This window comes from Agelaius tricolor, unplaced genomic scaffold, assembly GCF_023055355.1.
Source record: "Agelaius tricolor isolate 1412-34295 unplaced genomic scaffold, bAgeTri1.0.p SCAF_33, whole genome shotgun sequence".
Lineage (NCBI taxonomy): Eukaryota > Metazoa > Chordata > Aves > Passeriformes > Icteridae > Agelaius > Agelaius tricolor.
The window spans coordinates 3964985-3989150 of record NW_027269293.1 but is presented as its reverse complement, the minus strand read 5'-3'; the positions used below and the strand labels follow the sequence as shown (position 1 = coordinate 3989150).

The following is a 24166-nucleotide window of genomic DNA, read 5'->3' as shown; positions in this document are numbered from 1 at the left end:
AAATCTCCCGCCTCATGGCTACAGCCACCACTCCATTCCAATCCAGCCAGGCTGGAACAGATTCTCTTTCCCAGGTCACCACTGCAGCAACAGAGTTCACATCTGTGACCACCACGGTCCTCGCTGAAACGTCGACCTCTGCTCCTGGGTCAAGCGCAACTTCTGCCAGCCCTTCTTCTGCTCCTCTGAGCTCTACTCTGGAGACAACTGCCCCATCTCTCACCACAGCTACACCCACCAGCAGCAGTACCGTTCCTCAGTCAACCTCCTCAGCTGCACGTCTGGGCACATCCACAGTTGGGTCCAGCAGTGTATCCAGCACCACAAGGCCACGAGGCACCACCACGGCTGCGCAGTCCACAACCCAGCCTGAGTCTATGGCGTCAGGCTCTTCAGCTCGGCCGGAGACGACTTCACCTGTGAAAACCTCCACAATCCAGTTGACCACAGCAGAAATCTCCAGCCTCATGGATTCAGTCACCACTCCTGCGCAATCCAGCCTGGCTGAGACAATCACTAGTGACCAGGTCACTACAGAAGGGACAGGAACGACGGTGACCTCTGTGGAGCGTGAACAAACATCCTCGGCTGCTCCTGGGACAAGCACAACTTCTGCCACCGCCTCTTCTCTTCCAACAAGCTCAGCTGCAGAGACCACTTCACCAGCTCTCACCAGCACTGCAAGCACCACCACGCCGTTGGAGACAAGCTCTACCGCTGCTGCTACTTCAACTTTAAACTCTGAGCCCAGTGCTGTGCCTACCGCCTTGAGAACAGAATTCTCCACCTCGAGTGCACAGGCAACATCGTCTACGGCTGCAGCCTCTTCCGCTGGGGCCGACACGTCGCCATTGGAGACAACCTCCCCGGTCCCCTCGACAGCAGAACGAACCTCCAAAGCAAAGTCTTCCACCATCACAAGCATGCAATCCAGCCTGTCTGAGAGTTCCCCGAGTCAGCAGGTCACCACTGCAGCACCAGAGGCAACAACAGCGACCACCACGGTCCTTGCCCCAACGTCGACCTCTGCTCCTGGGACAAGTCCGACTTCTGTGACCGCTTCTGCTCTTCCATCGAGCTCTACTCTTGAGACAAGTAGCCCATCTCTCACCACTGCTCCACCCACCAGCAGCACCGTAGCTGAAACTGCCTCCTCAGCTCCTGATCTGGGCACATCCACCGTTGGCTCAACCACTGCGTCCAGGAGCACAAGGCCGGAAGGCAGCACGTCGACTGTACACACCACAGCTGAAGTGCAGTCGACGGCTTCCGCGTCCTCAGACCATCCAGAGACCTCTCCACTTGCGACAACCACCAGAATGCTGTCGACCACAGCAGAAATCTCCCGCCTCATGGCTACAGCCACCACTCCATTCCAATCCAGCCAGGCTGGAACAGATTCTCTTTCCCAGGTCACCACTGCAGCAACAGAGTTCACATCTGTGACCACCACGGTCCTCGCTGAAACGTCGACCTCTGCTCCTGGGTCAAGCGCAACTTCTGCCAGCCCTTCTTCTGCTCCTCTGAGCTCTACTCTGGAGACAACTGCCCCATCTCTCACCACAGCTACACCCACCAGCAGCAGTACCGTTCCTGAGTCAACCTCCTCAGCTGCACGTCTGGGCACATCCACAGTTGGGTCCAGCAGTGTATCCAGCACCACAAGGCCACGAGGCACCACCACGGCTGCGCAGTCCACAACCCAGCCTGAGTCTATGGCGTCAGGCTCTTCAGCTCGGCCGGAGACGACTTCACCTGTGAAAACCTCCACAATCCAGTTGACCACAGCAGAAATCTCCAGCCTCATGGATTCAGTCACCACTCCTGCGCAATCCAGCCTGGCTGAGACAATCACTAGTGACCAGGTCACTACAGAAGGGACAGGAACGACGGTGACCTCTGTGGAGCGTGAACAAACATCCTCGGCTGCTCCTGGGACAAGCACAACTTCTGCCACCGCCTCTTCTCTTCCAACAAGCTCAGCTGCAGAGACCACTTCACCAGCTCTCACCAGCACTGCAAGCACCACCACGCCGTTGGAGACAAGCTCTACCGCTGCTGCTACTTCAACTTTAAACTCTGAGCCCAGTGCTGTGCCTACCGCCTTGAGAACAGAATTCTCCACCTCGAGTGCACAGGCAACATCGTCTACGGCTGCAGCCTCTTCCGCTGGGGCCGACACGTCGCCATTGGAGACAACCTCCCCGGTCCCCTCGACAGCAGAACGAACCTCCAAAGCAAAGTCTTCCACCATCACAAGCATGCAATCCAGCCTGTCTGAGAGTTCCCCGAGTCAGCAGGTCACCACTGCAGCACCAGAGGCAACAACAGCGACCACCACGGTCCTTGCCCCAACGTCGACCTCTGCTCCTGGGACAAGTCCGACTTCTGTGACCACTTCTGCTCTTCCATCGAGCTCTACTCTTGAGACAAGTAGCCCATCTCTCACCACTGCTCCACCCACCAGCAGCACCGTAGCTGAAACTGCCTCCTCAGCTCCTGATCTGGGCACATCCACCGTTGGCTCAACCACTGCGTCCAGGAGCACAAGGCCGGAAGGCAGCACGTCGACTGTACACACCACAGCTGAAGCGCAGTCGACGGCTTCCGCGTCCTCAGACCATCCAGAGACCTCTCCACTTGCGACAACCTCCAGAATGCTGTCGACCACAGCAGAAATCTCCCGCCTCATGGCTACAACCACCACTCCATTCCAATCCAGCCAGGCTGGAACAGATTCTCTTTCCCAGGTCACCACTGCAGCAACAGAGTTCACATCTGTGACCACCACGGTCCTCGCTGAAACGTCGACCTCTGCTCCTGGGTCAAGCGCAACTTCTGCCAGCCCTTCTTCTGCTCCTCTGAGCTCTACTCTGGAGACAACTGCCCCATCTCTCACCACAGCTACACCCACCAGCAGCAGTACCGTTCCTCAGTCAACCTCCTCAGCTGCACGTCTGGGCACATCCACAGTTGGGTCCAGCAGTGTATCCAGCACCACAAGGCCACGAGGCACCACCACGGCTGCGCAGTCCACAACCCAGCCTGAGTCTATGGCGTCAGGCTCTTCAGCTCGGCCGGAGACGACTTCACCTGTGAAAACCTCCACAATCCAGTTGACCACAGCAGAAATCTCCAGCCTCATGGATTCAGTCACCACTCCTGCGCAATCCAGCCTGGCTGAGACAATCACTAGTGACCAGGTCACTACAGAAGGGACAGGAACGACGGTGACCTCTGTGGAGCGTGAACAAACATCCTCGGCTGCTCCTGGGACAAGCACAACTTCTGCCACCGCCTCTTCTCTTCCAACAAGCTCAGCTGCAGAGACCACTTCACCAGCTCTCACCAGCACTGCAAGTACCACCACGCCGTTGGAGACAACCTCAACTGCTGCTGCTACGTCAACTTTAAACTCTGAGCCCAGTGCTGTGCCTACCGCCTTGAGAACAGAATTCTCCACCTCGAGTGCACAGGCAACATCGCCTCCCGAGTCCACGGCTGCAGCCTCTTCCACTAGAGCTGAAACATCTACATTGGAGACAACCTCCACAGTCCTGTCAACCGTGGAACAAACCTCCAAAGCAAAGACTTCTGCCACCACAACCATGCAATCCAGCCTGTCTGAGAGTTCCCCGAGTCAGCAGGTCACCACTGCAGCACCAGAGACAACAACGGCGACCACCACGGTCCTTGCCCAAACGGCGACGTCTTCTCCTGGGACAAGCCCAACTTCTGTGACCACTTCTGCTGCTCCACTGAGCTCTACCCCAGAGATCACTTCCCCAGCTTTCTCCACAAGTACACCCACCAGCAGTAGTGTTCTTGAGAAAACCTCCACAGCTGCTGGTCTGGCCACATCAATCATTGAGTCCACAACTGTGTCCAGCACCAGAAGTCCAGAAGCCACCACCTTCGTTGTGCAGTCCACATCTGAGTCCACATCTTCAGTCTCTTCAGCTCAGACCGAGACCTCTCCACATGTGCCAACCTCCACAATCATGTCGACCATAGCAGAAAGCTCCAGCCTCAAGACTTCAGCCACCACTCCAATCCCATCCAGCGCTGCTGGAACGTCACCTGCTGGCCATGTAGTCATGCCAGTGACAAAGATAGGAGGTGCTACCACCACTGGCTTGGCACAAACGATGTCCTCTGCTCCTGGGACAAGACCAACTTCTGCCACCCCTTCTGCTCTTCCTCTGAGCTCTACTCTGGAAATCACATCTCCAGCTTTCACCACAACTTCACCCAGAAGCAGTAGTGCTCTTGAGACAACCTCCACAGCTGCTGGCCTGGCCACATCACGTGTTCAGCCCACCACAGCATCCACCACCACAAGGCTGGTAGGCACCACTTCCGCTGTGCAGTCCTCATCTGAGTCTACGGCTTCAGTCTCTTCATCTCGGCTGGAAACGTCTCCACTTGTCACAACCTCCACAATCCTGTCAACGACAGCAGAAATCTCCAGCCTGAAGACTACTGCCTCCTCTCCAGTCCAATCGAGCCCTACTGTGACATCCACTCCTGAGCAGGTCACCTCTGAAGGGGCAGAAACAACGACGACCCCTGTGGCGCGTACACAAATGTCCTCTGGTGCCCCTGGCACAAGCCCAACTTCTGCCACTGCTTCTTCTCTTCCAACGAGCTCTGCTCCAGAGACCACTTCACCAGCTCTCACCACCACTACAAGTACCACCACGCCGTTGGAGACAACCTCAACTGCTGCTGCTATGTCAACTTTAACCACTGAGTCCAGCACTGTTCCCACCTCCTTGACAACAGAGATCTCCACCTCGAGTGCACAGGCCACATCGCCTCCCGAGTCCACGGCTGCAGCCTCATCCACTAGAGCTGAAACATCTACATTGGAGACAACCTCCACAGTCCTGTCAACCGTGGAACAAACCTCCAAAGCAAAGACTTCTGCCACCACAACCATGCAATCCAGCCTGTCTGAGAGTTCCCCGAGTCAGCAGGTCACCACTGCAGCACCAGAGACAACAACGGCGACCACCACGGTCCTTGCCCAAACGGCGACGTCTTCTCCTGGGACAAGCCCAACTTCTGTGACCACTTCTGCTGCTCCACTGAGCTCTACCCCGGAGATCACTTCCCCAGCTTTCTCCACAAGTACACCCACCAGCAGTAGTGTTCTTGAGAAAACCTCCACAGCTGCTGGTCTGTCCACATCAATCATTGAGTCCACAACTGTGTCCAGCACCAGAAGTCCAGAAGCCACCACCTTCGTTGTGCAGTCCACATCTGAGTCCACATCTTCAGTCTCTTCAGCTCAGACCGAGACCTCTCCACATGTGCCAACCTCCACAATCATGTCGACCATAGTAGAAAGCTCCAGCCTCAAGACTTCAGCCACCACTCCAATCCCATCCAGCGCTGCTGGAACGTCACCTGCTGGCCATGTAGTCATGCCAGTGACAAAGATAGGAGGTGCTACCACCACTGGCTTGGCACAAACGATGTCCTCTGCTCCTGGGACAAGACCAACTTCTGCCACCCCTTCTGCTCTTCCTCTGAGCTCTACTCTGGAAATCACATCTCCAGCTTTCACCACAACTTCACCCAGAAGCAGTAGTGCTCTTGAGACAACCTCCACAGCTGCTGGCCTGGCCACATCACGTGTTCAGCCCACCACAGCATCCACCACCACAAGGCTGGTAGGCACCACTTCCGCTGTGCAGTCCTCATCTGAGGCTACGGCTTCAGTCTCTTCATCTCGGCTGGAAACGTCTCCACTTGTCACAACCTCCACAATCCTGTCAACGACAGCAGAAATCTCCAGCCTGAAGACTACTGCCTCCTCTCCAGTCCAATCGAGCCCTACTGTGACATCCACTCCTGAGCAGGTCACCTCTGAAGGGGCAGAAACAACAACGACCCCTGTGGCGCGTACACAAATGTCCTCTGGTGCCCCTGGCACAAGCCCAACTTCTGCCACTGCTTCTTCTCTTCCAACGAGCTCTGCTCCAGAGACCACTTCACCAGCTCTCACCACCACTACAAGTACCACCACGCCGTTGGAGACAACCTCAACTGCTGCTGCTATGTCAACTTTAACCACTGAGTCCAGCACTGCGCCCACCTCCTTGACAACAGAGATCTCCACCTCGAGTGCACAGGCCACATCGCCTCCCGAGTCCACGGCTGCAGCCTCTTCCACTAGAGCTGAAACATCTACATTGGAGACAACCTCCACAGTCCTGTCAACCGTGGAACAAACCTCCAAAGCAAAGACTTCTGCCACCACAACCATGCAATCCAGCCTGTCTGAGAGTTCCCCGAGTCAGCAGGTCACCACTGCAGCACCAGAGACAACAACGGCGACCACCACGGTCCTTGCCCAAACGGCGACGTCTTCTCCTGGGACAAGCCCAACTTCTGTGACCACTTCTGCTGCTCCACTGAGCTCTACCCCAGAGATCACTTCCCCAGCTTTCTCCACAAGTACACCCACCAGCAGTAGTGTTCTTGAGAAAACCTCCACAGCTGCTGGTCTGGCCACATCAATCATTGAGTCCACAACTGTGTCCAGCACCAGAAGTCCAGAAGCCACCACCTTCGTTGTGCAGTCCACATCTGAGTCCACATCTTCAGTCTCTTCAGCTCAGACCGAGACCTCTCCACATGTGCCAACCTCCACAATCATGTCGACCATAGCAGAAAGCTCCAGCCTCAAGACTTCAGCCACCACTCCAATCCCATCCAGCGCTGCTGGAACGTCACCTGCTGGCCATGTAGTCATGCCAGTGACAAAGATAGGAGGTGCTACCACCACTGGCTTGGCACAAACGATGTCCTCTGCTCCTGGGACAAGACCAACTTCTGCCACCCCTTCTGCTCTTCCTCTGAGCTCTACTCTGGAAATCACATCTCCAGCTTTCACCACAACTTCACCCAGAAGCAGTAGTGCTCTTGAGACAACCTCCACAGCTGCTGGCCTGGCCACATCACGTGTTCAGCCCACCACAGCATCCACCACCACAAGGCTGGTAGGCACCACTTCCGCTGTGCAGTCCTCATCTGAGGCTACGGCTTCAGTCTCTTCATCTCGGCTGGAAACGTCTCCACTTGTCACAACCTCCACAATCCTGTCAACGACAGCAGAAATCTCCAGCCTGAAGACTACTGCCTCCTCTCCAGTCCAATCGAGCCCTACTGTGACATCCACTCCTGAGCAGGTCACCTCTGAAGGGGCAGAAACAACGACGACCCCTGTGGCGCGTACACAAATGTCCTCTGGTGCCCCTGGCACAAGCCCAACTTCTGCCACTGCTTCTTCTCTTCCAACGAGCTCTGCTCCAGAGACCACTTCACCAGCTCTCACCACCACTACAAGTACCACCACGCCGTTGGAGACAACCTCAACTGCTGCTGCTATGTCAACTTTAACCACTGAGTCCAGCACTGTGCCCACCTCCTTGACAACAGAGATCTCCACCTCGAGTGCACAGGCCACATCGCCTCCCGAGTCCACGGCTGCAGCCTCTTCCACTAGAGCTGAAACATCTACATTGGAGACAACCTCCACAGTCCTGTCAACCGTGGAACAAACCTCCAAAGCAAAGACTTCTGCCACCACAACCATGCAATCCAGCCTGTCTGAGAGTTCCCCGAGTCAGCAGGTCACCACTGCAGCACCAGAGACAACAACGGCGACCACCACGGTCCTTGCCCAAACGTCGACGTCTTCTCCTGGGACAAGCCCAACTTCTGTGACCACTTCTGCTGCTCCACTGAGCTCTACCCCGGAGATCACTTCCCCAGCTTTCTCCACAAGTACACCCACCAGCAGTAGTGTTCTTGAGAAAACCTCCACAGCTGCTGGGCTGGCCACATCAATCATTGAGTCCACAACTGTGTCCAGCACCAGAAGTCCAGAAGCCACCACCTTCGTTGTGCAGTCCACATCTGAGTCCACATCTTCAGTCTCTTCAGCTCAGACCGAGACCTCTCCACATGTGCCAACCTCCACAATCATGTCGACCATAGTAGAAAGCTCCAGCCTCAAGACTTCAGCCACCACTCCAATCCCATCCAGCGCTGCTGGAACGTCACCTGCTGGCCATGTAGTCATGCCAGTGACAAAGATAGGAGGTGCTACCACCACTGGCTTGGCACAAACGATGTCCTCTGCTCCTGGGACAAGACCAACTTCTGCCACCCCTTCTGCTCTTCCTCTGAGCTCTACTCTGGAAATCACATCTCCAGCTTTCACCACAACTTCACCCAGAAGCAGTAGTGCTCTTGAGACAACCTCCACAGCTGCTGGCCTGGCCACATCACGTGTTCAGCCCACCACAGCATCCACCACCACAAGGCTGGTAGGCACCACTTCCGCTGTGCAGTCCTCATCTGAGTCTACGGCTTCAGTCTCTTCATCTCGGCTGGAAACGTCTCCACTTGTCACAACCTCCACAATCCTGTCAACGACAGCAGAAATCTCCAGCCTGAAGACTACTGCCTCCTCTCCAGTCCAATCGAGCCCTACTGTGACATCCACTCCTGAGCAGGTCACCTCTGAAGGGGCAGAAACAACGACGACCCCTGTGGCGCGTACACAAATGTCCTCTGGTGCCCCTGGCACAAGCCCAACTTCTGCCACTGCTTCTTCTCTTCCAACGAGCTCTGCTCCAGAGACCACTTCACCAGCTCTCACCACCACTACAAGTACCACCACGCCGTTGGAGACAACCTCAACTGCTGCTGCTATGTCAACTTTAACCACTGAGCCCAGCACTGCGCCCACCTCCTTGACAACAGAGATCTCCACCTCGAGTGCACAGGCCACATCGCCTCCCAAGTCCACGGCTGCAGCCTCATCCACTAGAGCTGAAACATCTACATTGGAGACAACCTCCACAGTCCTGTCAACCGTGGAACAAACCTCCAAAGCAAAGACTTCTGCCACCACAACCATGCAATCCAGCCTGTCTGAGAGTTCCCCGAGTCAGCAGGTCACCACTGCAGCACCAGAGACAACAACGGCGACCACCACGGTCCTTGCCCAAACGGCGACGTCTTCTCCTGGGACAAGCCCAACTTCTGTGACCACTTCTGCTGCTCCACTGAGCTCTACCCCGGAGATCACTTCCCCAGCTTTCTCCACAACTACACCCACCAGCAGTAGTGTTCTTGAGAAAACCTCCACAGCTGCTGGTCTGGCCACATCAATCATTGAGTCCACAACTGTGTCCAGCACCAGAAGTCCAGAAGCCACCACCTTCGTTGTGCAGTCCACATCTGAGTCCACATCTTCAGTCTCTTCAGCTCAGACCGAGACCTCTCCACATGTGCCAACCTCCACAATCATGTCGACCATAGCAGAAAGCTCCAGCCTCAAGACTTCAGCCACCACTCCAATCCCATCCAGCGCTGCTGGAACGTCACCTGCTGGCCATGTAGTCATGCCAGTGACAAAGATAGGAGGTGCTACCACCACTGGCTTGGCACAAACGATGTCCTCTGCTCCTGGGACAAGACCAACTTCTGCCACCCCTTCTGCTCTTCCTCTGAGCTCTACTCTGGAAATCACATCTCCAGCTTTCACCACAACTTCACCCAGAAGCAGTAGTGCTCTTGAGACAACCTCCACAGCTGCTGGCCTGGCCACATCACGTGTTCAGCCCACCACAGCATCCACCACCACAAGGCTGGTAGGCACCACTTCCGCTGTGCAGTCCTCATCTGAGGCTACGGCTTCAGTCTCTTCATCTCGGCTGGAAACGTCTCCACTTGTCACAACCTCCACAATCCTGTCAACGACAGCAGAAATCTCCAGCCTGAAGACTACTGCCTCCTCTCCAGTCCAATCGAGCCCTACTGTGACATCCACTCCTGAGCAGGTCACCTCTGAAGGGGCAGAAACAACGACGACCCCTGTGGCGCGTACACAAATGTCCTCTGGTGCCCCTGGCACAAGCCCAACTTCTGCCACTGCTTCTTCTCTTCCAACGAGCTCTGCTCCAGAGACCACTTCACCAGCTCTCACCACCACTACAAGTACCACCACGCCGTTGGAGACAACCTCAACTGCTGCTGCTATGTCAACTTTAACCACTGAGCCCAGCACTGCGCCCACCTCCTTGACAACAGAGATCTCCACCTCGAGTGCACAGGCCACATCGCCTCCCGAGTCCACGGCTGCAGCCTCATCCACTAGAGCTGAAACATCTACATTGGAGACAACCTCCACAGTCCTGTCAACCGTGGAACAAACCTCCAAAGCAAAGACTTCTGCCACCACAACCATGCAATCCAGCCTGTCTGAGAGTTCCCCGAGTCAGCAGGTCACCACTGCAGCACCAGAGACAACAACGGCGACCACCACGGTCCTTGCCCAAACGGCGACGTCTTCTCCTGGGACAAGCCCAACTTCTGTGACCACTTCTGCTGCTCCACTGAGCTCTACCCCGGAGATCACTTCCCCAGCTTTCTCCACAAGTACACCCACCAGCAGTAGTGTTCTTGAGAAAACCTCCACAGCTGCTGGTCTGGCCACATCAATCATTGAGTCCACAACTGTGTCCAGCACCAGAAGTCCAGAAGCCACCACCTTCGTTGTGCAGTCCACATCTGAGTCCACATCTTCAGTCTCTTCAGCTCAGACCGAGACCTCTCCACATGTGCCAACCTCCACAATCATGTCGACCATAGCAGAAAGCTCCAGCCTCAAGACTTCAGCCACCACTCCAATCCCATCCAGCGCTGCTGGAACGTCACCTGCTGGCCATGTAGTCATGCCAGTGACAAAGATAGGAGGTGCTACCACCACTGGCTTGGCACAAACGATGTCCTCTGCTCCTGGGACAAGACCAACTTCTGCCACCCCTTCTGCTCTTCCTCTGAGCTCTACTCTGGAAATCACATCTCCAGCTTTCACCACAACTTCACCCAGAAGCAGTAGTGCTCTTGAGACAACCTCCACAGCTGCTGGCCTGGCCACATCACGTGTTCAGCCCACCACAGCATCCACCACCACAAGGCTGGTAGGCACCACTTCCGCTGTGCAGTCCTCATCTGAGTCTACGGCTTCAGTCTCTTCATCTCGGCTGGAAACGTCTCCACTTGTCACAACCTCCACAATCCTGTCAACGACAGCAGAAATCTCCAGCCTGAAGACTACTGCCTCCTCTCCAGTCCAATCGAGCCCTACTGTGACATCCACTCCTGAGCAGGTCACCTCTGAAGGGGCAGAAACAACGACGACCCCTGTGGCGCGTACACAAATGTCCTCTGGTGCCCCTGGCACAAGCCCAACTTCTGCCACTGCTTCTTCTCTTCCAACGAGCTCTGCTCCAGAGACCACTTCACCAGCTCTCACCACCACTACAAGTACCACCACGCCGTTGGAGACAACCTCAACTGCTGCTGCTATGTCAACTTTAACCACTGAGTCCAGCACTGCGCCCACCTCCTTGACAACAGAGATCTCCACCTCGAGTGCACAGGCCACATCGCCTCCCGAGTCCACGGCTGCAGCCTCTTCCACTAGAGCTGAAACATCTACATTGGAGACAACCTCCACAGTCCTGTCAACCGTGGAACAAACCTCCAAAGCAAAGACTTCTGCCACCACAACCATGCAATCCAGCCTGTCTGAGAGTTCCCCGAGTCAGCAGGTCACCACTGCAGCACCAGAGACAACAACGGCGACCACCACGGTCCTTGCCCAAACGGCGACGTCTTCTCCTGGGACAAGCCCAACTTCTGTGACCACTTCTGCTGCTCCACTGAGCTCTACCCCAGAGATCACTTCCCCAGCTTTCTCCACAAGTACACCCACCAGCAGTAGTGTTCTTGAGAAAACCTCCACAGCTGCTGGTCTGGCCACATCAATCATTGAGTCCACAACTGTGTCCAGCACCAGAAGTCCAGAAGCCACCACCTTCGTTGTGCAGTCCACATCTGAGTCCACATCTTCAGTCTCTTCAGCTCAGACCGAGACCTCTCCACATGTGCCAACCTCCACAATCATGTCGACCATAGCAGAAAGCTCCAGCCTCAAGACTTCAGCCACCACTCCAATCCCATCCAGCGCTGCTGGAACGTCACCTGCTGGCCATGTAGTCATGCCAGTGACAAAGATAGGAGGTGCTACCACCACTGGCTTGGCACAAACGATGTCCTCTGCTCCTGGGACAAGACCAACTTCTGCCACCCCTTCTGCTCTTCCTCTGAGCTCTACTCTGGAAATCACATCTCCAGCTTTCACCACAACTTCACCCAGAAGCAGTAGTGCTCTTGAGACAACCTCCACAGCTGCTGGCCTGGCCACATCACGTGTTCAGCCCACCACAGCATCCACCACCACAAGGCTGGTAGGCACCACTTCCGCTGTGCAGTCCTCATCTGAGTCTACGGCTTCAGTCTCTTCATCTCGGCTGGAAACGTCTCCACTTGTCACAACCTCCACAATCCTGTCAACGACAGCAGAAATCTCCAGCCTGAAGACTACTGCCTCCTCTCCAGTCCAATCGAGCCCTACTGTGACATCCACTCCTGAGCAGGTCACCTCTGAAGGGGCAGAAACAACGACGACCCCTGTGGCGCGTACACAAATGTCCTCTGGTGCCCCTGGCACAAGCCCAACTTCTGCCACTGCTTCTTCTCTTCCAACGAGCTCTGCTCCAGAGACCACTTCACCAGCTCTCACCACCACTACAAGTACCACCACGCCGTTGGAGACAACCTCAACTGCTGCTGCTATGTCAACTTTAACCACTGAGCCCAGCACTGTGCCCACCTCCTTGACAACAGAGATCTCCACCTCGAGTGCACAGGCCACATCGCCTCCCGAGTCCACGGCTGCAGCCTCTTCCACTAGAGCTGAAACATCTACATTGGAGACAACCTCCACAGTCCTGTCAACCGTGGAACAAACCTCCAAAGCAAAGACTTCTGCCACCACAACCATGCAATCCAGCCTGTCTGAGAGTTCCCCGAGTCAGCAGGTCACCACTGCAGCACCAGAGACAACAACGGCGACCACCACGGTCCTTGCCCAAACGTCGACGTCTTCTCCTGGGACAAGCCCAACTTCTGTGACCACTTCTGCTGCTCCACTGAGCTCTACCCCGGAGATCACTTCCCCAGCTTTCTCCACAAGTACACCCACCAGCAGTAGTGTTCTTGAGAAAACCTCCACAGCTGCTGGTCTGGCCACATCAATCATTGAGTCCACAACTGTGTCCAGCACCAGAAGTCCAGAAGCCACCACCTTCGTTGTGCAGTCCACATCTGAGTCCACATCTTCAGTCTCTTCAGCTCAGACCGAGACCTCTCCACATGTGCCAACCTCCACAATCATGTCGACCATAGCAGAAAGCTCCAGCCTCAAGACTTCAGCCACCACTCCAATCCCATCCAGCGCTGCTGGAACGTCACCTGCTGGCCATGTAGTCATGCCAGTGACAAAGATAGGAGGTGCTACCACCACTGGCTTGGCACAAACGATGTCCTCTGCTCCTGGGACAAGACCAACTTCTGCCACCCCTTCTGCTCTTCCTCTGAGCTCTACTCTGGAAATCACATCTCCAGCTTTCACCACAACTTCACCCAGAAGCAGTAGTGCTCTTGAGACAACCTCCACAGCTGCTGGCCTGGCCACATCACGTGTTCAGCCCACCACAGCATCCACCACCACAAGGCTGGTAGGCACCACTTCCGCTGTGCAGTCCTCATCTGAGGCTACGGCTTCAGTCTCTTCATCTCGGCTGGAAACGTCTCCACTTGTCACAACCTCCACAATCCTGTCAACGACAGCAGAAATCTCCAGCCTGAAGACTACTGCCTCCTCTCCAGTCCAATCGAGCCCTACTGTGACATCCACTCCTGAGCAGGTCACCTCTGAAGGGGCAGAAACAACGACGACCCCTGTGGCGCGTACACAAATGTCCTCTGGTGCCCCTGGCACAAGCCCAACTTCTGCCACTGCTTCTTCTCTTCCAACGAGCTCTGCTCCAGAGACCACTTCACCAGCTCTCACCACCACTACAAGTACCACCACGCCGTTGGAGACAACCTCAACTGCTGCTGCTATGTCAACTTTAACCACTGAGTCCAGCACTGCGCCCACCTCCTTGACAACAGAGATCTCCACCTCGAGTGCACAGGCCACATCGCCTCCCGAGTCCACGGCTGCAGCCTCTTCCACTAGAGCTGAAACATCTACATTGGAGACAACCTCCACAGTCCTGTCAACCGTGGAACAAACCTCCAAAGCAAAGACTTCTGCCACCACAACCATGCAATCCAGCCTGTCTGAGAGTTCCCCGAGTCAGCAGGTCACCACTGCAGCACCAGAGACAACAACGGCGACCACCACGGTCCTTGCCCAAACGGCGACGTCTTCTCCTGGGACAAGCCCAACTTCTGTGACCACTTCTGCTGCTCCACTGAGCTCTACCCCGGAGATCACTTCCCCAGCTTTCTCCACAACTACACCCACCAGCAGTAGTGTTCTTGAGAAAACCTCCACAGCTGCTGGTCTGTCCACATCAATCATTGAGTCCACAACTGTGTCCAGCACCAGAAGTCCAGAAGCCACCACCTTCGTTGTGCAGTCCACATCTGAGTCCACATCTTCAGTCTCTTCAGCTCAGACCGAGACCTCTCCACATGTGCCAACCTCCACAATCATGTCGACCATAGCAGAAAGCTCCAGCCTCAAGACTTCAGCCACCACTCCAATCCCATCCAGCGCTGCTGGAACGTCACCTGCTGGCCATGTAGTCATGCCAGTGACAAAGATAGGAGGTGCTACCACCACTGGCTTGGCACAAACGATGTCCTCTGCTCCTGGGACAAGACCAACTTCTGCCACCCCTTCTGCTCTTCCTCTGAGCTCTACTCTGGAAATCACATCTCCAGCTTTCACCACAACTTCACCCAGAAGCAGTAGTGCTCTTGAGACAACCTCCACAGCTGCTGGCCTGGCCACATCACGTGTTCAGCCCACCACAGCATCCACCACCACAAGGCTGGTAGGCACCACTTCCGCTGTGCAGTCCTCATCTGAGTCTACGGCTTCAGTCTCTTCATCTCGGCTGGAAACGTCTCCACTTGTCACAACCTCCACAATCCTGTCAACGACAGCAGAAATCTCCAGCCTGAAGACTACTGCCTCCTCTCCAGTCCAATCGAGCCCTACTGTGACATCCACTCCTGAGCAGGTCACCTCTGAAGGGGCAGAAACAACGACGACCCCTGTGGTGCGTACACAAATGTCCTCTGGTGCCCCTGGCACAAGCCCAACTTCTGCCACTGCTTCTTCTCTTCCAACGAGCTCTGCTCCAGAGACCACTTCACCAGCTCTCACCACCACTACAAGTACCACCACGCCGTTGGAGACAACCTCAACTGCTGCTGCTATGTCAACTTTAACCACTGAGCCCAGCACTGTGCCCACCTCCTTGACAACAGAGATCTCCACCTCGAGTGCACAGGCCACAACGCCTCCCGAGTCCACGGCTGCAGCTTCTTCCACTAGAGCTGAAACATCTACATTGGAGACAACCTCCACAGTCCTGTCAACCGTGGAACAAACCTCCAAAGCAAAGACTTCTGCCACCACAACCATGCAATCCAGCCTGTCTGAGAGTTCCCCGAGTCAGCAGGTCACCACTGCAGCACCAGAGACAACAACGGCGACCACCACGGTCCTTGCCCAAATGGCGACGTCTTCTCCTGGGACAAGCCCAACTTCTGTGACCACTTCTGCTGCTCCACTGAGCTCTACCCCAGAGATCACTTCCCCAGCTTTCTCCACAAGTACACCCACCAGCAGTAGTGTTCTTGAGAAAACCTCCACAGCTGCTGGTCTGTCCACATCAATCATTGAGTCCACAACTGTGTCCAGCACCAGAAGTCCAGAAGCCACCACCTTCGTTGTGCAGTCCACATCTGAGTCCACATCTTCAGTCTCTTCAGCTCAGACCGAGACCTCTCCACATGTGCCAACCTCCACAATCATGTCGACCACAGTAGAAAGCTCCAGCCTCAAGACTTCAGCCACCACTCCAATCCCATCCAGCGCTGCTGGAACGTCACCTGCTGGCCATGTAGTCATGCCAGTGACAAAGATAGGAGGTGCTACCACCACTGGCTTGGCACAAACGATGTCCTCTGCTCCTGGGACAAGACCAACTTCTGCCACCCCTTCTGCTCTTCCTCTGAGCTCTACTCTGGAAATCACATCTCCAGCTTTCACCACAACTTCACCCAGAAGCAGTAGTGCTCTTGAGACAACCTCCACAGCTGCTGGCCTGGCCACATCACGTGTTCAGCCCACCACAGCATCCACCACCACAAGGCTGGTAGGCACCACTTCCGCTGTGCAGTCCTCATCTGAGTCTACGGCTTCAGTCTCTTCATCTCGGCTGGAAACGTCTCCACTTGTCACAACCTCCACAATCCTGTCAACGACAGCAGAAATCTCCAGCCTGAAGACTACTGCCTCCTCTCCAGTCCAATCGAGCCCTACTGTGACATCCACTCCTGAGCAGGTCACCTCTGAAGGGGCAGAAACAACGACGACCCCTGTGGTGCGTACACAAATGTCCTCTGGTGCCCCTGGCACAAGCCCAACTTCTGCCACTGCTTCTTCTCTTCCAACGAGCTCTGCTCCAGAGACCACTTCACCAGCTCTCACCACCACTACAAGTACCACCACGCCGTTGGAGACAACCTCAACTGCTGCTGCTATGTCAACTTTAACCACTGAGCCCAGCACTGTGCCCACCTCCTTGACAACAGAGATCTCCACCTCGAGTGCACAGGCCACAACGCCTCCCGAGTCCACGGCTGCAGCTTCTTCCACTAGAGCTGAAACATCTACATTGGAGACAACCTCCACAGTCCTGTCAACCGTGGAACAAACCTCCAAAGCAAAGACTTCTGCCACCACAACCATGCAATCCAGCCTGTCTGAGAGTTCCCCGAGTCAGCAGGTCACCACTGCAGCACCAGAGACAACAACGGCGACCACCACGGTCCTTGCCCAAACGGCGACGTCTTCTCCTGGGACAAGCCCAACTTCTGTGACCACTTCTGCTGCTCCACTGAGCTCTACCCCGGAGATCACTTCCCCAGCTTTCTCCACAAGTACACCCACCAGCAGTAGTGTTCTTGAGAAAACCTCCACAGCTGCTGGGCTGGCCACATCAATCATTGAGTCCACAACTGTGTCCAGCACCAGAAGTCCAGAAGCCACCACCTTCGTTGTGCAGTCCACATCTGAGTCCACATCTTCAGTCTCTTCAGCTCAGACCGAGACCTCTCCACATGTGCCAACCTCCACAATCATGTCGACCATAGCAGAAAGCTCCAGCCTCAAGACTTCAGCCACCACTCCAATCCCATCCAGCGCTGCTGGAACGTCACCTGCTGGCCATGTAGTCATGCCAGTGACAAAGATAGGAGGTGCTACCACCACTGGCTTGGCACAAACGATGTCCTCTGCTCCTGGGACAAGACCAACTTCTGCCACCCCTTCTGCTCTTCCTCTGAGCTCTACTCTGGAAATCACATCTCCAGCTTTCACCACAACTTCACCCAGAAGCAGTAGTGCTCTTGAGACAACCTCCACAGCTGCTGGCCTGGCCACATCACGTGTTCAGCCCACCACAGCATCCACCACCACAAGGCTGGTAGGCACCACTTCCGCTGTGCAGTCCTCATCTGAGTCTACGGCTTCAGTCTCTTCATCTCGGCTGGAAACGTCTCCACTTGTCACAACCTCCACAATCCTGTCAACGACAGCAGAAATCTCCAGCCTGAAGACTACTGCCTCCTCTCCAGTCCAATCGAGCCCTACTGTGACATCCACTCCTGAGCAGGTCACCTCTGAAGGGGCAGAAACAACGACGACCCCTGTGGTGCGTACACAAATGTCCTCTGGTGCCCCTGGCACAAGCCCAACTTCTGCCACTGCTTCTTCTCTTCCAACGAGCTCTGCTCCAGAGACCACTTCACCAGCTCTCACCACCACTACAAGTACCACCACGCCGTTGGAGACAACCTCAACTGCTGCTGCTATGTCAACTTTAACCACTGAGCCCAGCACTGTGCCCACCTCCTTGACAACAGAGATCTCCACCTCGAGTGCACAGGCCACAACGCCTCCCGAGTCCACGGCTGCAGCTTCTTCCACTAGAGCTGAAACATCTACATTGGAGACAACCTCCACAGTCCTGTCAACCGTGGAACAAACCTCCAAAGCAAAGACTTCTGCCACCACAACCATGCAATCCAGCCTGTCTGAGAGTTCCCCGAGTCAGCAGGTCACCACTGCAGCACCAGAGACAACAACGGCGACCACCACGGTCCTTGCCCCAACGGCGACGTCTTCTCCTGGGACAAGCCCAACTTCTGTGACCACTTCTGCTGCTCCACTGAGCTCTACCCCGGAGATCACTTCCCCAGCTTTCTCCACAAGTACACCCACCAGCAGTAGTGTTCTTGAGAAAACCTCCACAGCTGCTGGTCTGGCCACATCAATCATTGAGTCCACAACTGTGTCCAGCACCAGAAGTCCAGAAGCCACCACCTTCGTTGTGCAGTCCACATCTGAGTCCACATCTTCAGTCTCTTCAGCTCAGACCGAGACCTCTCCACATGTGCCAACCTCCACAATCATGTCGACCATAGCAGAAAGCTCCAGCCTCAAGACTTCAGCCACCACTCCAATCCCATCCAGCGCTGCTGGAACGTCACCTGCTGGCCATGTAGTCATGCCAGTGACAAAGATAGGAGGTGCTACCACCACTGGCTTGGCACAAACGATGTCCTCTGCTCCTGGGACAAGACCAACTTCTGCCACCACTTCTGCTCTTCCTCTGAGCTCTACTCTGGAAATCACATCTCCAGCTTTCACCACAACTTCACCCAGAAGCAGTAGTGCTCTTGAGACAACCTCCACAGCTGCTGGTCTGGCCACATCACGTGTTCAGCCCACCACAGCATCCACCACCACAAGGCTGGTAGGCACCACTTCCGCTGTGCAGTCCTCATCTGAGGCTACGGCTTCAGTCTCTTCATCTCGGCTGGAAACGTCTCCACTTGTCACAACCTCCACAATCCTGTCAACGACAGCAGAAATCTCCAGCCTGAAGACTACTGCCTCCTCTCCAGTCCAATCGAGCCCTACTGTGACATCCACTCCTGAGCAGGTCACCTCTGAAGGGGCAGAAACAACGACGACCCCTGTGGCGCGTACACAAATGTCCTCTGGTGCCCCTGGCACAAGCCCAACTTCTGCCACTGCTTCTTCTCTTCCAACGAGCTCTGCTCCAGAGACCACTTCACCAGCTCTCACCACCACTACAAGTACCACCACGCCGTTGGAGACAACCTCAACTGCTGCTGCTACGTCAACTTTAACCACTGAGTCCAGCATTGCGCCCACCTCCTTGACAACAGAGATCTCCACCTCGAGTGCACAGGCCACATCGCCTCCCGAGTCCACGGCTGCAGCCTCTTCCACTAGAGCTGAAACATCTACATTGGAGACAACCTCCACAGTCCTGTCAACCGTGGAACAAACCTCCAAAGCAAAGACTTCTGCCACCACAACCATGCAATCCAGCCTGTCTGAGAGTTCCCCGAGTCAGCAGGTCACCACTGCAGCACCAGAGACAACAACGGCGACCACCACGGTCCTTGCCCAAACGTCGACGTCTTCTCCTGGGACAAGCCCAACTTCTGTGACCACTTCTGCTGCTCCACTGAGCTCTACCCCGGAGATCACTTCCCCAGCTTTCTCCACAAGTACACCCACCAGCAGTAGTGTTCTTGAGAAAACCTCCACAGCTGCTGGGCTGGCCACATCAATCATTGAGTCCACAACTGTGTCCAGCACCAGAAGTCCAGAAGCCACCACCTTCGTTGTGCAGTCCACATCTGAGTCCACATCTTCAGTCTCTTCAGCTCAGACCGAGACCTCTCCACATGTGCCAACCTCCACAATCATGTCGACCATAGCAGAAAGCTCCAGCCTCAAGACTTCAGCCACCACTCCAATCCCATCCAGCGCTGCTGGAACGTCACCTGCTGGCCATGTAGTCATGCCAGTGACAAAGATAGGAGGTGCTACCACCACTGGCTTGGCACAAACGATGTCCTCTGCTCCTGGGACAAGACCAACTTCTGCCACCCCTTCTGCTCTTCCTCTGAGCTCTACTCTGGAAATCACATCTCCAGCTTTCACCACAACTTCACCCAGAAGCAGTAGTGCTCTTGAGACAACCTCCACAGCTGCTGGCCTGGCCACATCACGTGTTCAGCCCACCACAGCATCCACCACCACAAGGCTGGTAGGCACCACTTCCGCTGTGCAGTCCTCATCTGAGGCTACGGCTTCAGTCTCTTCATCTCGGCTGGAAACGTCTCCACTTGTCACAACCTCCACAATCCTGTCAACGACAGCAGAAATCTCCAGCCTGAAGACTACTGCCTCCTCTCCAGTCCAATCGAGCCCTACTGTGACATCCACTCCTGAGCAGGTCACCTCTGAAGGGGCAGAAACAACGACGACCTCTGTGGCGCGTACACAAATGTCCTCTGGTGCCCCTGGCACAAGCCCAACTTCTGCCACTGCTGCTTCTCTTCCAACGAGCTCTGCTCCAGAGACCACTTCACCAGCTCTCACCACCACTACAAGTACCACCACGCCGTTGGAGACAACCTCAACTGCTGCTGCTATGTCAACTTTAACCACTGAGCCCAGCACTGTGCCCACCTCCTTGACAACAGAGATCTCCACCTCGAGTGCACAGGCCACATCGCCTCCCGAGTCCACGGCTGCAGCTTCTTCCACTAGAGCTGAAACATCTACATTGGAGACAACCTCCACAGTCCTGTCAACCGTGGAACAAACCTCCAAAGCAAAGACTTCTGCCACCACAACCATGCAATCCAGCCTGTCTGAGAGTTCCCCGAGTCAGCAGGTCACCACTGCAGCACCAGAGACAACAACGGCGACCACCACGGTCCTTGCCCAAACGTCGACGTCTTCTCCTGGGACAAGCCCAACTTCTGTGACCACTTCTGCTGCTCCACTGAGCTCTACCCCGGAGATCACTTCCCCAGCTTTCTCCACAAGTACACCCACCAGCAGTAGTGTTCTTGAGAAAACCTCCACAGCTGCTGGGCTGGCCACATCAATCATTGAGTCCACAACTGTGTCCAGCACCAGAAGTCCAGAAGCCACCACCTTCGTTGTGCAGTCCACATCTGAGTCCACATCTTCAGTCTCTTCAGCTCAGACCGAGACCTCTCCACATGTGCCAACCTCCACAATCATGTCGGCCATAGTAGAAAGCTCCAGCCTCAAGACTTCAGCCACCACTCCAATCCCATCCAGCGCTGCTGGAACGTCACCTGCTGGCCATGTAGTCATGCCAGTGACAAAGATAGGAGGTGCTACCACCACTGGCTTGGCACAAACGATGTCCTCTGCTCCTGGGACAAGACCAACTTCTGCCACCACTTCTGCTCTTCCTCTGAGCTCTACTCTGGAAATCACATCTCCAGCTTTCACCACAACTTCACCCAGAAGCAGTAGTGCTCTTGAGACAACCTCCACAGCTGCTGGCCTGGCCACATCACGTGTTCAGCCCACCACAGCATCCACCACCACAAGGCTGGTAGGCACCACTTCCGCTGTGCAGTCCTCATCTGAGTCTACGGCTTCAGTCTCTTCATCTCGGCTGGAAACGTCTCCACTTGTCACAACCTCCACAATCCTGTCAACGACAGCAGAAATCTCCAGCCTGAAGACTACTGCCTCCTCTCCAGTCCAATCGAGCCCTACTGTGACATCCACTCCTGAGCAGGTCACCTCTGAAGGGGCAGAAACAACGACGACCCCTGTGGCGCGTACACAAATGTCCTCTGGTGCCCCTGGCACAAGCCCAACTTCTGCCACTGCTTCTTCTCTTCCAACGAGCTCTGCTCCAGAGACCACTTCACCAGCTCTCACCACCACTACAAGTACCACCACGCCGTTGGAGACAACCTCAACTGCTGCTGCTATGTCAACTTTAACCACTGAGCCCAGCACTGTGCCCACCTCCTTGACAACAGAGATCTCCACCTCGAGTGCACAGGCCACATCGCCTCCCGAGTCCACGGCTGCAGCCTCTTCCACTAGAGCTGAAACATCTACATTGGAGACAACCTCCACAGTCCTGTCAACCGTGGAACAAACCTCCAAAGCAAAGACTTCTGCCACCACAACCATGCAATCCAGCCTGTCTGAGAGTTCCCCGAGTCAGCAGGTCACCACTGCAGCTCCAGAGGCAACAACAGGGACCACCACGGTCCTTGCCCAAACGGCGACGTCTTCTCCTGGGACAAGCCCAACTTCTGTGACCACTTCTGCTGCTCCACTGAGCTCTACCCCGGAGATCACTTCCCCAGCTTTCTCCACAAGTACACCCACCAGCAGTAGTGTTCTTGAGAAAACCTCCACAGCTGCTGGGCTGGCCACATCAATTATTGAGTCCACAACTGTGTCCAGCACCAGAAGTCCAGAAGCCACCACCTTCGTTGTGCAGTCCACATCTGAGTCCACATCTTCAGTCTCTTCAGCTCAGACCGAGACCTCTCCACATGTGCCAACCTCCACAATCATGTCGACCACAGTAGAAAGCTCCAGCCTCAAGACTTCAGCCACCACTCCAATCCCATCCAGCGCTGCTGGAACGTCACCTGCTGGCCATGTAGTCATGCCAGTGACAAAGATAGGAGGTGCTACCACCACTGGCTTGGCACAAACGATGTCCTCTGCTCCTGGGACAAGACCAACTTCTGCCACCCCTTCTGCTCTTCCTCTGAGCTCTACTCTGGAAATCACATCTCCAGCTTTCACCACAACTTCACCCAGAAGCAGTAGTGCTCTTGAGACAACCTCCACAGCTGCTGGCCTGGCCACATCACGTGTTCAGCCCACCACAGCATCCACCACCACAAGGCTGGTAGGCACCACTTCCGCTGTGCAGTCCTCATCTGAGGCTACGGCTTCAGTCTCTTCATCTCGGCTGGAAACGTCTCCACTTGTCACAACCTCCACAATCCTGTCAACGACAGCAGAAATCTCCAGCCTGAAGACTACTGCCTCCTCTCCAGTCCAATCGAGCCCTACTGTGACATCCACTCCTGAGCAGGTCACCTCTGAAGGGGCAGAAACAACGACGACCCCTGTGGCGCGTACACAAATGTCCTCTGGTGCCCCTGGCACAAGCCCAACTTCTGCCACTGCTTCTTCTCTTCCAACGAGCTCTGCTCCAGAGACCACTTCACCAGCTCTCACCACCACTACAAGTACCACCACGCCGTTGGAGACAACCTCAACTGCTGCTGCTATGTCAACTTTAACCACTGAGCCCAGCACTGTGCCCACCTCCTTGACAACAGAGATCTCCACCTCGAGTGCACAGGCCACAACGCCTCCCGAGTCCACGGCTGCAGCTTCTTCCACTAGAGCTGAAACATCTACATTGGAGACAACCTCCACAGTCCTGTCAACCGTGGAACAAACCTCCAAAGCAAAGACTTCTGCCACCACAACCATGCAATCCAGCCTGTCTGAGAGTTCCCCGAGTCAGCAGGTCACCACTGCAGCACCAGAGACAACAACGGCGACCACCACGGTCCTTGCCCAAACGGCGACGTCTTCTCCTGGGACAAGCCCAACTTCTGTGACCACTTCTGCTGCTCCACTGAGCTCTACCCCGGAGATCACTTCCCCAGCTTTCTCCACAACTACACCCACCAGCAGTAGTGTTCTTGAGAAAACCTCCACAGCTGCTGGTCTGTCCACATCAATCATTGAGTCCACAACTGTGTCCAGCACCAGAAGTCCAGAAGCCACCACCTTCGTTGTGCAGTCCACATCTGAGTCCACATCTTCAGTCTCTTCAGCTCAGACCGAGACCTCTCCACATGTGCCAACCTCCACAATCATGTCGACCATAGCAGAAAGCTCCAGCCTCAAGACTTCAGCCACCACTCCAATCCCATCCAGCGCTGCTGGAACGTCACCTGCTGGCCATGTAGTCATGCCAGTGACAAAGATAGGAGGTGCTACCACCACTGGCTTGGCACAAACGATGTCCTCTGCTCCTGGGACAAGACCAACTTCTGCCAC

At 55.4% G+C, this 24166-nt stretch overlaps 1 protein-coding gene across 1 annotated transcript in view; it reads left to right on the top strand.

The window, feature by feature from the left end:
- Nucleotides 1-923: 923 nt before the first annotated feature.
- MUC16 (mucin 16, cell surface associated) overlaps nucleotides 924-24166 on the top strand; it is a 92176-nt gene continuing 68933 nt past the window's right edge. Inside the window, exon 1 of the mRNA XM_071451602.1 lies at nucleotides 924-24099. Within this exon, the coding sequence (XP_071307703.1) occupies nucleotides 924-24099 (23176 nt within the window). The remainder of the gene's footprint in view (nucleotides 24100-24166) is intronic.